This window comes from Hipposideros armiger, unplaced genomic scaffold (genome assembly GCF_001890085.2).
Source record: "Hipposideros armiger isolate ML-2016 unplaced genomic scaffold, ASM189008v1 scaffold_4, whole genome shotgun sequence".
NCBI lineage: Eukaryota > Metazoa > Chordata > Mammalia > Chiroptera > Hipposideridae > Hipposideros > Hipposideros armiger.
This window is the reverse complement of record NW_017731354.1, coordinates 4099739-4116204: the sequence shown is the minus strand read 5'-3', so window position 1 is coordinate 4116204 and position 16466 is coordinate 4099739. Positions and strand designations below refer to the sequence as shown.

Sequence of the window (16466 nt, the reverse complement as noted above, 5' to 3'; positions counted from 1 at the left end):
GTTGGTCTGTCAATGGGTTATAAATTTAGATGTATTTCTTTTTTCTATCGCTGCATAACAAATCACCCAAAATGCAGCAGCTTAAATTAACAATTTACTATTTCTCATGAGTCTGTGGGTTGACCAGATGGTTCTTTTGCTTCACAGGCTGTCAGCCAGAATGCTGAACTGACTGGAAAGTCTAAAATGGCTTCATTCTCATGGCTGGTATTTGGTTCAGGCCAGTAGCCGGGAGCTCATCTGGAGCTGTCAGGTGGGGGTGTGGGGGGTCCCTGGCTCTCCTTCATGTAGTTGTCTGGGCTTCCTCTTGGCATGGTAACTAGGTTCCAAGTAAGACTGTTCCACAAGTACATGTTCCAAGAGGAAGGAAGTAGAAGCTAACAGTCCTCTTAAGATTTGGTCTTGGAAGTCCTCGATCTTAGAGCACAAATTAATTGGTGCTCTTGCTGCTTAAAAACCTGGGAAGGTTTCCCACTGCACTTAAGATAAAACACAACATGTATGACTAGCGCATCCTACCCGTGGGCGGCCCGTGCCTCCCCACATTCCAGCCAAGAAAGGCTGCAGCTGGCCTGCTGTCCATTCCTGGAGAACTTTAAGCTCAGTCCAGCCTCAGGTCACTGCCCCCACGGAGCCGATGGTCTGAGGACATCTGGAGATGGACATGAATCAATCATATCACAAACTGGCCCTAGTGCTGTGAGTGAGGGGGCAACGGTGCCCCACAAGCCTGTGACAAGGAGATTTGACTCCGATATCAGAGGCCAATGAATGAATTCATGAACAAGTTGCTCTTGAACTGGGATCTGATGGATGAACAGGAGTTAACTAATTGAAAAGAAAGAGGGAGGAGGGGACAGCATGTGCAAACACCCTGAGGCAGTGTAAGCTAGAGCTGCTGGAGAGAGAAGTAGAGGTAGAGTAAGTGGGAGACAGATCTTGCCAGGGCTGCTATCCAAGGCATGGAGTTTGTATTTTATTCTGAGCATAAAGAAAAGCTCTTGGAGGGTCTTAAGCAAGAGATTGACAGATAACATTTGCAATTTGAGATTAGTCTGGCTGCAGCTTTGATATTATAAATAATTTCCCCCAACCTTATAGCAATCGTAGCTCCTAAAATTTAGAGAGAGGCCAGAAAGAACGTGGGTGACACCTCCCAGTTGTCCAAGGGAGAGATGATGACAGTGGTATGGACTAACAAGGGAGATGAGAGAAACTGAACAGTTTGCAAATGTATTAAAACTTGTATGTGGCTGAAGCACAACTGCGTCCTGTTTCTTATTCCAGAGCCCTGGGTGTCATTTACACCCAAAACAAAGAACCCAGGAAGACACACCATCCTACAGACTGCTGGCTGGGGGCATCTTGACTCCGCATATCAGATTGGTTGGGTGTACCAAGCAACATTACATGTGCAACCTGTGTGTTTTTGACAGCATCTTAAGGCAAGTAGGGTCCAAGCATTAGGGGGTTGGTCATGAGACCAGATTATCTCCTCTTGCCTACATCCGCACAAGGGTGGAAAGGGGGGCTGGTCACCTAGTTACCTACACAGGCTTGTTGTCATTATCGGCATAGCATGTCAGAGCACCCAGCAGAGTCGGGTTGCCTGGATTCAAATGCCTATTCCTCCTGCTTCACTTACCAGCTCTGTGGAACGTTCCAGAGCCTCCCTATGCTTCTGTTTCCTCCTCTTGAAAATAGGAATGATAATAATAGCAACCACTGTTGGAGTTTTCGGAGGCCGGATAAACACTCTTTCTGCCCACTCCTGCTTTCAGAACTAGAAATAAAAGCAGGCAGCAGGCAGGTGAAGATCAAAATGTCAGCTCCATCACTGACGAAGCTGGGCTGGAGGATGTGGCTGAGGTGAAAACGCTTCACGCAGCAGCCACAGACAGCGGAGAATAACACGCCCTTTCTGGGGGCAGGGTGGTCCAAGCTAGCACTGAGCCTTCTGGGAAAGTCACCAGTCAGCTGGGTCAGAGAAACCGTCCTCCTGCCCCAGAGAAGTGAGTGAGAGGTGATGGAAGCTGGAGGTGTTCCTCTGTACCCGCCCGGAGGGTGGTTCCTACTCTGGCCCCGGGGAACTGGGTAAGAATCCACCCTCCCCCCCATGAAAATAGGAGAAGGGGAAATAAGTGATCCCCTCAACACCATCAGGGGGGTTCTTATGGAGATTAAAGAAGAGGTAACGTGTCTGGAACATGTCTTCCCTGGCATCGACTGCCCTGGGCTGGTAAGGCCAGCCAGCTCTGCAAGGCTGGTCCACTGAGGGAAGTTGCGGTTGAGAAAGTGCATGAAGCAAGGGAGTTTCTTAAAAGGGGATTTCTCGGTCTCCCTCCCTCTCCTTGTTCCCTATACTCAGGAAACCTTGAGAGTTTCCTAAAGGGAAATGCTGACCAGATATAAACTGGCAAGTCTTCTAAGCAGAGGAAAAAACCCAAAAGCTGTTATCTCTGATGATACACCGACCCAGTGACTTGTGAATACAGAACAATGGCCCAGCTTTCTTTCTGGGTGCATGTAGGCACCGCTTGTATTGTTATAGGGTGGGTTTTTTAGGGGGGTGAGGTGGGAGGGGACGGAGCGGTTGGTGCCTTTCAAGGCAGCCTCTCCTCACCCCTTACAATGAAGCAATTAAGAACCACTAGCAGGGAACTGCCGGGAGCAAACAGGAACTGCCCTGGGGAAGCCCTGTCCAATCTCTAAACACTTGCAACTCCATTTAAGGTGAGTGCTGCTGAGAAGACAGGAAATAACATGTTGTATTGACTTCAGCTATGGGTGTAGTGTATCAGCAAGGCCATGCTCTCCACTTGATCTGCCCTGGCCAATCACAGGTCATCTACCTGAAGGGAGGACCCGGACTGGTTGTGTGGACACCCAGGGAAAAGCCCAGGGGAGCAGGAAGTTGCTGGTCTTGGAGGTTCTCTTCCCTATGCTGAGTCATCTCTGGGTGGGGCGCAGGGGGACCACACCTGCCTGAGTTTCTGAGGCATACGGAAAACCCCAGCAGCCAGGACCCCCCCCCCCCAGAGGTTTTACTTTGGGTAATCCCTCTTACTAAGACTATTCCCCCTTGGTGTTTTCAACTGCGACATCTTTAGATCATGTCTTTTTCCTCCTCATAGGTGAAGAATCAAACAGACGGAGAGGGCTCCGAGGCCCACGGGTTCATAATCCACACAAAGCTTTTCCATGAAAATGGAGCTTTCAATGTATTGCTCATTTAGCAATAATAATAGCTAATATTTAGTGATCACTTACTCTGTCCAGGTACTGTTGACTGAGCATACGCGAGTCAGGAGTCTTCAGCTAGAAGTAAGTGATAGAGGTTTATTCAAAGGTCTGAGGGTTTGCAAACCAGAAACACAACTAGGTAATACCAAGAAGAAAGAAAAGCTGAGCCTTCTTCCAGTAAAAAGTACATTCTTGAGAAGACTCCGTCCTGCATTTTAGCCTCTGGGTTGGTCTGAGATAGTAATCTTCTAGGTGACTGGTGGCCTGGCAAATGGATGTCATATAGTCTGGACACCGGAACACGCTTTCCCCTAGGTCTTCAGAGGGTTATCCAGGGGTTTGATGTATGAGTATATCCCAGCATTGATGCAGGACTGAAAAGTTCAAAAGTTTAAGTTCCCAGGCTAGTTAAACCAAGAATAGAATTGTTTCCTCATGCCTCAACCTACTCGATTTTAGTAATTTAGCAGCTTGACTAGAGTGACTCCATCTTATTTCTTCACTCTATTTCTCAGTACTACTTTAATTTTCACAACACTAGGAAGTACTATTGTTAACCACATGTTACAGATGTGTAACTCAGATGTAGACAAGTAATATTCCCATGGTCCCTAATTCTCTACCGTCTCCACAACGTTTAGCCCAGAGAAAGGAAACCAACTAAGCTTTATCTTCCACCATCTGCTTTCATGTACTCAAAGAATGGTAGAGATAACTGAGTGCAACCCGATTTTATAGATGGGAAAACAGACCTGGAGAGGAGTTAGGGTGTGTTTGCCCAAGTCTTACAGTGAAATCATGGATGAGCCCCTAGTTCTCCACTTTTTTTTACCTCTCCTATAAGACATCTCCCTCTTTCCCTCCCAGAAGAAATCACGTTCCCCAATTTTTCTTAATCATTTCTTTGCTTTTCAATTCTCGGTACTCATTAGTCCCATTTTTTTCCTTTTTATTACCATTTTTAGTGAAAAAAAAAAACCAAGGGGAAGGAAAGCGGGAAGGGAGAAGGAAGTGGGTAGGGGGAAAGAGAAAGCGAGAAAGGAGAGGGGGGGAGGGGAGGAGCCATCTGCCCATCAATTAATAAGAAGCTGGGGAACTATCGCTGGAGCCCCAGTTCGGGCTTCAAGATTTCTGCAGGCAAGCCAAATCCCTTGTGTGACATGGGGTCAGTCCCACCTTCTGGCTCCGAGCCTCGACGTCCCCGTCTGTAAAACCAGAAATTGACGACCCAACAACAGGTCTTTCGGACGCGTTTGGCCCTCACCAAAGAAGGCCGCCCGAGCCCCTCTCCCCAGCCATCGCTCTGCCCTCAACAAACATGGCAAGTGCGAGTGACGTCGCCTTCCGTCGCCTCGGCCCCTCCCCTCCCTTGGAGGCGGCGAGCCTCAATGACGGCAGCGGGAGGGCGCATGCGCGGTGACGCGGCTCGGCCCGCGGCGACGGCGGCGAAGGGGCGGAGGGCTTTTCTGCCCGCAGTTGCCAAGCCGCGGCGGCCGAGGCGGGATGTTGTAGCGAGGCCTGCGGGCTGGCGGCGGGGCGCGGGCGGGGCGCGGTGGCCCGGAGGGCCGACGCCGCCTGACGGACTCGGGCACAGCGGCAGCACGCTGAGGGGGCCGGCGCCGCCGCGGGAGGCCGCGCCCGCCATGGCGGCCCGGGCGGTGCTGGACGAGTTCACGGCGCCCGCCGAGAAGGCGGCGCTGCTGGAGCGGAGCCGCGGCCGCATCGAGGGCCTGTTCGGCGTGAGCCTGGCGGTGCTCGGCGCGCTCGGGTCCGAGGAGCCGCTGCCCGCGCGCATCTGGCTGCAGCTCCGCGGGGCGCAGGAGGCGGTGCACAGCGCCAAGGTGAGTCCGGCCGCAGCCCCCGCGCGCCTGCCTTCCTCGGCCCGGCCCGGGCCCCGCGCCCGCGGCCTCCGATCGGTCGTGGTCCCTGGGCGTCCCCACCCCCTCCCTCCCCGGCCTCCGTGCAGAGACGCAGCGAAGCGCAGGGGCCGAGAGCGCAGTCTCCGGAGCCCGCGGAGCTGCGTTCTCGGCTCGCGAGCCATGTGACCTTGGGCTAGCGGTTTCATCCCGGGGTGCCTCAGTTTCCCCGTTTGTAAGTGGCGCTGACGAAAGCACCTACCTCAGGGGGCTGTCGCGAGGACTCGAGTAAGGCGATGCGCATGGAAGCGCGGAGCCCAGCGGCTGGAGCGAGCGCGCTGCGAAAGCTGCCTGTTGTTGGTGTCTTTCCCCCGCCCTCGGGATGGTGCGCAGCCTGATGGCTGGGCCCGCGGCCTCCGGGTCCAGCGCCGCAGCCGCTTGTCTCTTCCCGACAGGGCTCCTGAACCTTTTGGGGATTTCAGCCCCCTTTGAGAATCTGACACAACCATAACAGTAAAACACTCAGAGTATCGAGAGAGAGAGAGAGGGATGTTTAATAACAGTGTTAAGAATGCACTATTTCTTGTGATGTTATGTGCAACTCACAGTTACTTCATGGTTATAGCACATCAGACGTTATGCTAAATACTTCAGAAGGATTATCTAATGCAGCCCTTAAAAAATCTAATGAGGTGGGTTTTATTAGCCTCCGCTCTCAGTCTCTCTCTCTCTTTACATTAACAGCTGGGGAAACTGAAACTCTTGAGAAGGTGACTCACCTTCTGTCTAGATCAGCAATTTAGATTTACACCTCCTGGCCCCTTCAGCAGCGCCCCTCTGTCCCCACAGCCAGAAAAACAGCAGCAAAACGCACACCCTTCCCCCAGCCTCGAACGTGCCCGCGTTTCTCTCGATTTTCCCGTGCAGTTTGTGTGGGAGCCAGGATTCACACCTAGAGAGTTTGTTTCCTGCGCCCTTCTGGCGACCTGTCTCCCAAGTGATGGGCGCTCCGGCGGGAGGTGGGGGGGAGAGCCTTTTTTTTGGCCTCCGGCTTCAGAAATTTCACAGTGTCCTTGAAGAATCTAATTAGCTGTAACTCCTGAGTTTCTTAGATTAAAAAGCCTGGATGCTTGCTTTTAACATGTCTAGAGGAGCTAGGACTCTTAACGGTATGATTCTTCACAGCTTAACTTAAAACATTGTAGATGATGAATCAAGTTTGCTTTCCTGTTCTTGATTTTTTAAACCGTTCGTCTGACTTCAGACAACTGGTCTAACTTCTTCCGAGTCGCCTCCTTTCTCCCCCCACCCAGGGCTAAAACATTTGACTTGACCGAGTCCTGTTTCTTACAGAAGTCCCTTACCTGCGTTCATTCCTCTCCTTTCCGTTACCTTGGCTGCAGATAAGACCTTCTTTCTTGGTGTGTGCCCCTCCCTAACTTGGTTGACCTCTCCATTCCTCCCTCCCTCCCTCCCTCCTGGTACCACTTGCATTAAACTAATCCTCTCACAAAAAGTCTTCTCCTCCTGGGGCCTCCTGTTGCCATTCTAAACTCCAGCTGATTTACAGAATCGACTTCCCCAGTTCTCTGCTTTATCTGCTCTCAGTGGAAACCTCTGCTGGAGTCTGACTGGTTTCACTCTTCCTGTGTCTGCTCCCAGTTCAGCTTTAGTCAAAACTGGCCCCAAAGCGTGGAAAGTGCTTCTTTTGCTGAACATAAGAACCCTGCTGGGCCGGCTGAGTGGCTCAGTTGGTTAAGAGTTGGCTTATCGAGCAACAGGGCCGCCGGTTCGAGTCCCACATGGGCCAGTGACGCTGCGCCCGAGCTGAGCTGTTGCTGAGCTGCCAACAGGTGGCAGGATGGCTCAGCTGGTGTAACAAGACTGCCTGTTCGATGGTGGCTATGCCCACCCACAACTAAGACTGAACTCGGCACCTTGAGCTTAGAGGCCACGAGCTGCCAAAGGGCAGCCAGATGGCGACTGGTACCCTCTATAATGAAGATTGACGAACAGCAACTTGGCTGGCCCCCCTCCCAAATACCCCAACACTGTTCCCCTCCCCCAGTTCCTCAATAAAATCTTTAAAAAAAACAACCAAAAGAACCCTGCCTAGTCTTGCCAGACCCTGCCAACTCCAGTTCTCTTGCCTGCCCCTGCCACACAGTTTAGCGTAAGCTAATTGGAAAAGGTGTGTCTTACAGTATCTTGGAAGTATGTATGTGTCACCTGCCCGGTTATCTTTGTGATGTGTGTTACTCATAATCCAACCCTCCCAACTGGCACGAAATTCTTTTTTTTTTGTTTGATTTCCTTGAGACTCATGGATAAGAGGTGAATGCCACACTCAAGGGCTTTTTGTGTTTTGTTCATTTGTTTTGGATTTTCTTTTACATTCTTTTGAGGAAAAGAACACCATTAACATGATTTTTAAAATTGAGAACAGGAAAACAAACTTCAGCATCTCCAATATTTCAAGTTAAGCTGCGGAAGGAAGAGGGTTTGGAGGAGAGAAGATTTAGAGTGAAGAATCGTTTAACTAACTGGTTGGCTCTGATTAAAATAATATGTGGGCAACTGGTCTGGGTCCCTGCGAGTGGTTTTCCTGCTTTTCTAATGTTAACTCCCTACCTTTTAGCCAATGCTCCTGTAGAGGAGAATGGGAAGGTCTAGTTGTTAGGGCTCCATTGGCTGGAGACAGGTGAGATGGGGCTCCTGGTGGAAAGTGCTGTTGTCCTGGGAGATGATGAAAACTCTTTGGTCACAGGGGAAGTTTGTTGGAGGAAGCAGCACTTGAGTGGAGCTTTGAAGAATCAGGAAGATTCTCAGCCTAAGGTGGTTGTGAGCAAAGGCCTGGAAGCCAGAAGAGGGGGGTGTCTTGAGATGAAGCCACGAGGGACCCAAAGGCCAGGCCAAGGCCACTGCGCCTTGTTCAGCAGGGAGTCAGAGGGGATGTGGAGAGGGGAGGATTTGTCTGAAACTCTGTATCTGGAGGCAGGAAGTCCCAACCATGGAGGGACATCGTTCCAAGTTAGAACTAGACGTGGGTGGGGTGGCAGGGTTTTCACTGGGATTTGGATGTAGGAATTGAGGGAAAGGTTTCGCCTAGTGTCAGAGGGTGGCAGGTACGTTGTTTACTTATTGGTCAGTGGTGCCAATTAGCAGACATTTAAAGAAAATTAAGGTGCCAAGATGTACAGTAACCTGTGTCTTGACCTCAAGGAGCCCGCGGCCCAGCGGGGAGACAAACTTGGAAGCACACAGCACCGTGCAGCACACGGAGCGGTTGAGGTATGTGCACGGTGTTCCAGTAAGACAGGAAAGGAGGGGCTCTGCCCCTCCCCCCCCTCCCGTGTAACGAGCGTGGAGAGCTTTTCACTAGGAAGCACAAGTACAAGAGCACAGCGACATGAGATTGTGCCTTTTCAGCACGGATTCCTCCAGTGTGTGCGACGGGAGGAAACGGGACAGGTGGTAGGGGACCAGGTCACAGGCACATGGAACCTGCTGGAGAACACGGGTTTTCCCAAGCAGACAGGCAGGGGAGAGTCCTGGCAGGTTGTGAGACAGTGATGCTGTTGGTGTGCATTTCTAAGCAATGCCTCCATTGTCAGTGTTTATACCTCGAGGCTTGGCTACTCAGTGTGGCCCATTGCTGATTTATAATGGTATAAATTGGGGGTAAGTATTTAGGAACTTTAATAGCAATGTAACATTCCTACAGGGCCAGAGAGGCAGTGTCTGGAAGTGAGAGGGAAACCAGAATAGAGCATTGTCCAGAGGGGCCCACTGGGCGGGGCTGGAGCCAGGGGTGGCAGACAGGGAGACAAAGGAGGTTGGGGATTGAATTTCAGAGCGGAAGTGGAGGTACTGACTAGATGGTGCCTCATTCTCAAGGAGACCTGATGAGACCTGACTGTGCAACTGCAGGGCTGGCTGGGCTCCTTGAAGTTGGGCAGTGATGGGGAGGACTGAGGCTGAAGAGAGCTCAGCCCTGGGGAGTGAGAAGAGTTAGGGCTCTTCCTTTAGGTCAAGGAGCCGCAAATTCAGATGCTTCCTGGGACTAGGTGGGAAGACCAGCATAGGGAAGTGGCTGGCTGGTAGGAGGAACTGGTGAAATAAGGCGCCTTGTGGGAGACGGCACGTGCCCATGCTTAGTATTAGCCGGGTACACTGTGCAGGCCAATGGTGTCTGACCTCACGGTCCAGGAGAAGCCAGGAGTCCGAATTTCACAACGTACAATCTGTTTTTTCTGAAGAGGCAACTAATTTATGTTTTTAAAAGCATGCATGCTGTGAATTATAGCTCAATAAAAGTTTTGCATTAATATATTCTTTTTAAAGTATACATATGCTATAAAAAAAGAAAACAAACAAAAATCAACCACACATACTAAAGAAAATGTGTCAGTGGACAGATTCCACTTTTGGATTGCCTTTTCAGACAGGAGGAGACCGGATGAGTGAAGATATTGTTTTGTTTTGTTTTGTTTTTCATTTGGAGAAGAGGGCCGTTGAAGGCCTAATGGTCTGTAGTACTGTCTCAGTGAAGTAGGATGCCAGCCAGTTCATGCCGAGAGGGGAAGGCTGAGAGCTTGAAGTCAGTGGACTGTATTAGTGCAGAGAACTGTTGGAAGTGCTTTGGACAAGAACAAAAAAGGACGGCGGAACTGAAGGGAGGGCCAGGGAAGGTTAGATGGCGTGAACTTATAATGACTTGAAGCAGACACTCTCAAGCAGCTGATGATTTCCCCCACTCTGACATTGGTGAAGCCAACACACAAGGACTGAAGGAACCTAAGGTGCCAGTGAGCAAGGCAGAGGGAGGGCACGGGGGGTGCTCTGAATGGACAGCGTTACCTGGGCTAGGACAATCCAAAAATGTACGAGACCTAACTTCTGCCTTTACTGGAGAGGAGGCCGGGGAAGAGGCCAAAGATGCATGATGAGCTGTGTGCCTTCCTGGACTCGGAATCACGAGGACGGGATGAGTGCAGGAAATACTGGAGAATTCTAGAGTTGGGGCTGGAATTTCAGAGATCAGAATCGGGGATGTGGAGAAATTCTGGGGACGATCATGAGAACCGAGGCGTGGTGCCTCAGTGGTCCTGTGTGAAGCGGAAGTATGCCTTTTTTTTTATAGTGAGGAGGTAGAGGAGATGGCAGTGCGAGGCGCCTGGAGGTCCTGCGGTACCGAGGGCACCCTGGTCCCTCACGGAATTGGAAGTAGATGGCGTGGCTGGCTGCTTGTCGGGTTTCTCCAGGAACTGTAGGGTGCTGACTTTGCCAAACACAACCATCCCTCAGTAGGTGGTCGTGAGGCATAGCCAATGACCTTCCAGAGCGCAGCCTGGAGAACTTCCACGGAGAGGAGCTCTGATGCCTGGCCAGTCATCAACATTGACATGTCAGACACCTGAGAACCTGTGTGTGCTAAGGTAACGAACGTCCAGGCCACTCTTAATTTGTGAGGGAAAGAGAAGGGAAGAGCTGGCGATTGTCCTTGCCCCAGCTTTTAGTCCTGACTTCTGTATTTGTAGGTAAGAGGAGGATAAGGATAAAGAAAATGCAGTTTCGTAGAAGCGGCTGTTCCTGCGCTGCCTTCAGAGTGTTAAAGTGGAGGAACCCTGTGTTGTTTCATTTCCGTTTCTGTTAGAAGAGCTTCGTACCTGCTTTCACGAATTCTTGAACAGTGGACTGACTTGTTCATGGAGGAAATAATACGCACATGTAATGTAATTCGCCACTGGGTTGTGGCATAGAGGTTTTGTTTGGATTTTACCAGAAAGGAGGTTGGCTTTTTTGCATTTCCTAGAATGATACTTTTTAACTCACTGGTTGTGAAAATCATCTTCTTAAGAAACAGTGGTTTGTTCAGTTTCTTTTTATGGTTAATATTTTGGGGTTAAACCAGAATGTTGAAATAAGGGACACTCACACTGAATAAGGGGGGGCCAGGGAGGTGAAGTGATTGCTCATGGCTGGTTTCCTCTTCCCTCTGTACTGTCCTGTGCTGCAGGGTGGTAATTAAACCAGGGACAGCTTGTTCTGTGTTGGCTTTTTACTAAACTAATGTAATCGTATAAAGTTAGTGGTCTTGCATTTCAAAAACAAAATTATGGGGGGCGGAGAATCCTTAAGTAATTAAAGAACTGTTTCTTAAAAAATAAGTTATGTCATGGAAACAGCAGAAAAATCCTTTTGTTTAAAGAAACTGGATTATTGTAATTGTTATTTTAAGAGGTCCCTTTCAACTTCTGAGGTTTTGTTTGGTCTTAGTGCTGATAGAATTATTGTACATTAGCAGATGAATAAGAGCTGTGTGAATTTACATCTGAATTTTCTGCATAAAAGTCAGTTGTGAATATGGCATCTTTTGATTGAAACTGTCTGTCTGCCAGTTATCTGGGATCTTCATTCATTCTTGAACCTACACATTTAGTTCACAATATATTTCATTAACCCTGCCATTTTAAAAACTTAAGATAATGAAGTTATTACTTTGTTATCCTAGCTAGGTCTGCTAATGCAGACAGTGTGTCTCTTATTAGTTAGGGAATGGGTTTGCCTACAGTAATAGAAGCCTGTACGAGTTTCGTTTCCTTTCACTTAGTAAAAAGTCTAGAGATAAACAACAATCCAGAGTTGGGTGGTGGTTAGGAGCTGTCAGGGTGAAGGTCTCGGTTCTCTTGGCCTCTCCTTCCCTCGTGGTCACAAAATAACTACTGCAAGTTGAAGCCATTGGGTCTGTTTCAACCAGGAAAGAAGGGAGACGCAGCACCATCTTTGTAGAAAACCCCCGCAGACTTTTTCCTGACTCTTGCTGCCCACAGCAGTGTTCATAGGTGCAATGCTAGCAGGAAAAGAAAGCAGGAAATGTTCCGTTTTAACTAGGCACAGTGCTCCCCAAACAGAATCTAGGCGCTGTTATGAAAGGAGCAGAGAATAGAGATTGGTGGGCAGGCAGTCTACAGGACTGCCACGTCGTCACCTTATCTACTTTTGAAAATACTTCTTGAATCCCTGCCATTTTTTGTTTTGTTTTTGTAAGTAGGAACCTTTAAAATGGGCACTTCTTATTTTCAGTGGTTTGTGTTTTTGTTTTTTTTAATTAAAATGTAATTCCTCAAGCTATACAGTAAGCACAACCAAGGTCTTAGGGTTCTGGAAATTAAGCTGACAGCTGCCCAACAGCATAATAACTTCTGATGCCAACACTTTTGTCAGTGTTTTAATTCAATTTAGTTGACTATAAATTTGTATTTTTTCCTAAATATAAATATTATGTATGAGTACTATTAGCTTAGCTGCCCAGTAAATCAACAAAGTTTAGGAAGCTCGCATTCATCTCACATGAAAAACTATTTTTTTAAACATATGCATCGTGGTGGTCACTTCTTTAGGTCTATAAATGTTGAGGAACTGTGGTGTACCCCTGAAACTCATAATATTGTATGTTAGCTAAATTTTAATGCAAATCTTAAAAATATATGTATGCGTTGTACTAGGGAAAGTGTTGATTAGGGAAAGGACATTTGTTTTTAAATTAGCATTAAAATGGTCAAATCTGATTATTTTAAGGATTATTTTTACTACATGAATTTGGATTTTTAAACATGCATTTGAAGTATGTGATTCTGTGACTTGGGGGTTTTCCGAGGGATCCTTAAAAGGCTGACACATTAGAAGTATCGGATGCTTAGTTCCTTTATTTTCTAGGAATTCTAGGAGTTTAGATTTATGTAAAAGCATGTTATTCTCTATAAACCAATTAGAACACAGGCTCTTTAAGAAACATTATAATCTAATTTATTAATGCCCCTTGAGGTGGGAATAAACTTCACACTAACTCCTTGAGAAATAAGGGCTTTTCTCATTTACAGGCATAGAGCTTTCAGCTTTGGTTCCCCACAGTCTTAGCCACGGGTCAAAAGTAACCCAAAAGCACAGAATTTGCCCACTTTTTACAAGGTCCTGAGAACATGTTCTTGCACAAACAGAAAAACAGAGTACTCAAACCAGATTTTCTTATAGTCTCTCACTTAACAGAAAAGAGATCCCTGTTATGTGCTGGGCAGATCACCACGTGGTAAAATCGGGTTCCTGCAGGCAAGGTTCATGTCCACTAAGGGTACCGTTGAGACTTACCTGGCTGCTCTGGCCTCTTGTCCCTGAGCCAGTGTGGAAAGGGATACGTGACCAAGAATCATAAAGCAAAAACAAAATCATAAGAGACAAGAACAGGGAACTAGCACTAGTTCTCTTCCTGCTTGGGACTCATTCTGGGCACCCAAGGGAACCATGCCTGGGCTTACCCGGCCCAGGAGATGCCCTTCATGGGCCACTCACTTCATAGCTCCGGGCAGGTGAGTTGACTTGGATATCTCCGTGGATCGCACAAAGCTGCCAACGTAATGGTTTTTTTTAAAGTTATAAACACGACTTTCATACAGTCGGGCAACTCATGAGTGAGGCAATCAGTAGGACGTAAAAGTGGTTCGAGAGCATTTGAGTATGAGTTTTTATCAGCACTACAAAAAAGAATGGTGGGATGAAATTGCTTGATTAGGTACAAATTGACTAATATCTTTTGCACAACACTGAAATCGTAACCTTTGGGAGTACCTTTTCTACCAAACATAATTGGCATCTTTGCTGGACAAAAATCTACATTTTTAACATGTACTATCACAGTCCAGGCCCTAATCAATAATGAATGGTTATAAATCATTAACAAAAGTTAATTTCCCAGAGAAGTCATCTTTGGGTGGGCCAAAGAGACTCAGTGCTCCATTACGATCAAAAGGCCATCCTTTTGTCTTACTTAGAAGTATTTGATAATTTTTCTTAACTATATGCAGATTATTAAAATAGAACACACATCCTGTTTTTGTCATTTTGGCCACTTTCTCCCTTGAACAGTGTTACCCACATCATTGATATTTGACTGGAATACAGTCAGTGTTCCCAGTTTTGACATGAATTTGTTAGACATTTATTGATTGGTTCAGGGTGTCCCAACAGTGGCACTCTTGACATTTTGGTCAGAGAATACTTCGTTGTGGGGGCTGTACTGTGCATGATAAGCTAAATACAGAATCCATGGTCCCTACCCCTCAGGTGCCAGGAGCGCCCCCTTAGTTATGACAACCAGAAATGTCTCCTAACATTGCCAGTACCCCCAAGAAGAGCAAAATCGCCCCTGGTTGAGAACCACTGATAGATGACTAAGGACAGTCTTCATGCTGTCTAGCAAAGTAAGTGCTCTATAGTTGAAATAATAAGGTACTGTTGTGTGCAGCAAACAGATAAACATCTCTCCCCCACCACCACCACTGCGATACTGCCCCCCCCCCATTCTTGGAATGTGTTTTTGGATAAGAGTGGAAGGAAGGAAAGGTTAAATTAGGCAGCAAAAACAAGAAACATGCTCAAGTTCAAACCACGGAGGCCTTTGAGTGTGGTCCTGCCCAGTGAGCCAGCCGCTTTAGAACGTTTTTGAGGAAGGCAGTGAAATGGGTGTGCTTTCAGACGCCACTCTTATACTGTTACAAGGGAGGGAGCAGTGGCGACAGAAGGAAGCGTTTCGAGTTGGTCCCAGTGTTTACCCAGAACAAGATTTGTGAAGGATTGCATAGGATGAGAAGGAAAGAAAGCTTCAGATCTCAGTGACTGTGTTTCATTGAAAGGAACTCGGACCGAAGAAGGACTCGGGGAGAGCTGTGAGCTCCAGCTCAGACCTGCGAAGCCTGCGGCTCTTGTAGGAGTGCCCGGGGTCTGCAGCCTCCTTACGAAAGTAAGGCTTAGAGAAATGAAAAGTCGGGTTGGAGTTTGACGAGTCTGTGGGTATAATTGAGGGAGAGGTCCAGGACAGAACCTTGGGGGATGATATGTACATTTAGGGTACAGTAGGAAAGGGCAGCGAAGGATTTGGGGAGTAACAGACAGCTAATGGTAGCTCGGAGTGTGAAGAGGACAGAACTTCAAGGAGAAGCTGGTCAGCGGTGCGAGCCCCGGAGGCTCGGGTAGGAGAGCGCAGGGAAGGGGCCTCCGGGTCTGGCATTAGCTGTCGTTCAGGAAGGTGGTTTCAGATTAAATGGGGGCAGAATCCAGATTTCAGGAGGCTGACAGTGAAATAAATGGAGGTTGGGCTACATTCTCAAAAAGCGAAGATGAAAAGACAGATGGAGTGGCCCCATGCACGGCAGTGGAGCTGAAGGAAGTGTTCTGTGGGCTCAGGAAGCCCATGCAGGTTTGTGGGCAGAGGGGCAGGGTGGGTAAAAAGGCAGTGGTGAGTCAAGGCCTGGGAAGGGGCCGGCTGGCTCTGAAACAGGACAGTGGAGGAGGCATTCCTGCAAGGTAGAAGTTGAGGTGAAAACAGGCAGCCGGGGGGGTCCACCTATGTTGGCCTCCGGGCTCGGCTAAAACCCGTCTTTTATTAAGAGTGAGAGGAGTGGCAGAAATGAAGTTGGGAAAGCATAAAGAGCAAACGTCCAGGAGTGCTGGTCGCGGTGGAAGCCGTGGAATTTCAGGAATTGACAGGTGTGACCCGGATGGAGTCCGGGGTAGACCCTTTGCGAGGCCCCTGGTCCCATCTCCAGAAGTGCCATCAGTGAGCGTGCCAGGAGGTCCTTCTCTGTGGGGCAGTTAGGACACACCCCTCCTGGGAAGGACTTGGTGGACATTTTAGAAACGAGACTGAGAAGAAAGGTGGAAAAGAAAACAGATTAGAAGTGCATTGGGAAAATGGCTGATATGGTTATTATTAAATTTATAGCTGTTATTAATGTAGACGGCCAGCTGGAAACCTAAAGCGCACCTGTTATAGATTGTAGATTGATGTTTAAAAGTTTGATTTTTCTAAGGCTTATGTAGTGCTTCTAATTTCTCTATATTCTGTACATCTCGTGTCAGTGTCTAAAAGTCCTGTTAACCCTCCTACTTCCTTCTCTCTTAGAGATAACACGTAACACCATTTATGCGAGGATTTCCAAAATAGACCAAATCTTCTTTAGAGTGCTGAAGTGTGCGGCCAGCGCTGAGAAATACTGGTCTGAACCATTGTAGAAATCTCTGTACTGTGTTAAGAGCTCCTTGCCCGCGTGGTTTCTCCGTCCTCAGTGAGTCGTGCCAGACCTGAATATCTTCTGGAGAGTGTGCCAGGGCACAGTTTTGCTCCTGGCAGCTGCCAGTGTGTGAGCGCTGCACTCAGGACAACTGATCTCAGGTTGCTGTGGTTTTGAACCTTCATGTCGTCCTTAAGTTTGCTTTCGCACCTGTGCTGTCAGTTGTCATTTGCTGTTGGGTGCTTTGCAGGTACGTCCTATGCTTTTCCTTCTACACTTTCAATCAGCCACTTCAAACTAC

At 48.2% G+C, this 16466-nt stretch overlaps 1 protein-coding gene across 1 annotated transcript in view; it reads left to right on the top strand.

Annotated features, from left to right (window-relative positions):
• Window positions 1-4235: 4235 nt before the first annotated feature.
• Window positions 4236-16466, top strand: part of N4BP1 (NEDD4 binding protein 1) — a 43866-nt gene continuing 31635 nt past the window's right edge. Inside the window, exon 1 of the mRNA XM_019644261.1 lies at window positions 4236-5084. Coding sequence (XP_019499806.1) covers window positions 4632-5084 — 453 coding nt within the window. The 5' untranslated portion in view covers window positions 4236-4631. The remainder of the gene's footprint in view (window positions 5085-16466) is intronic.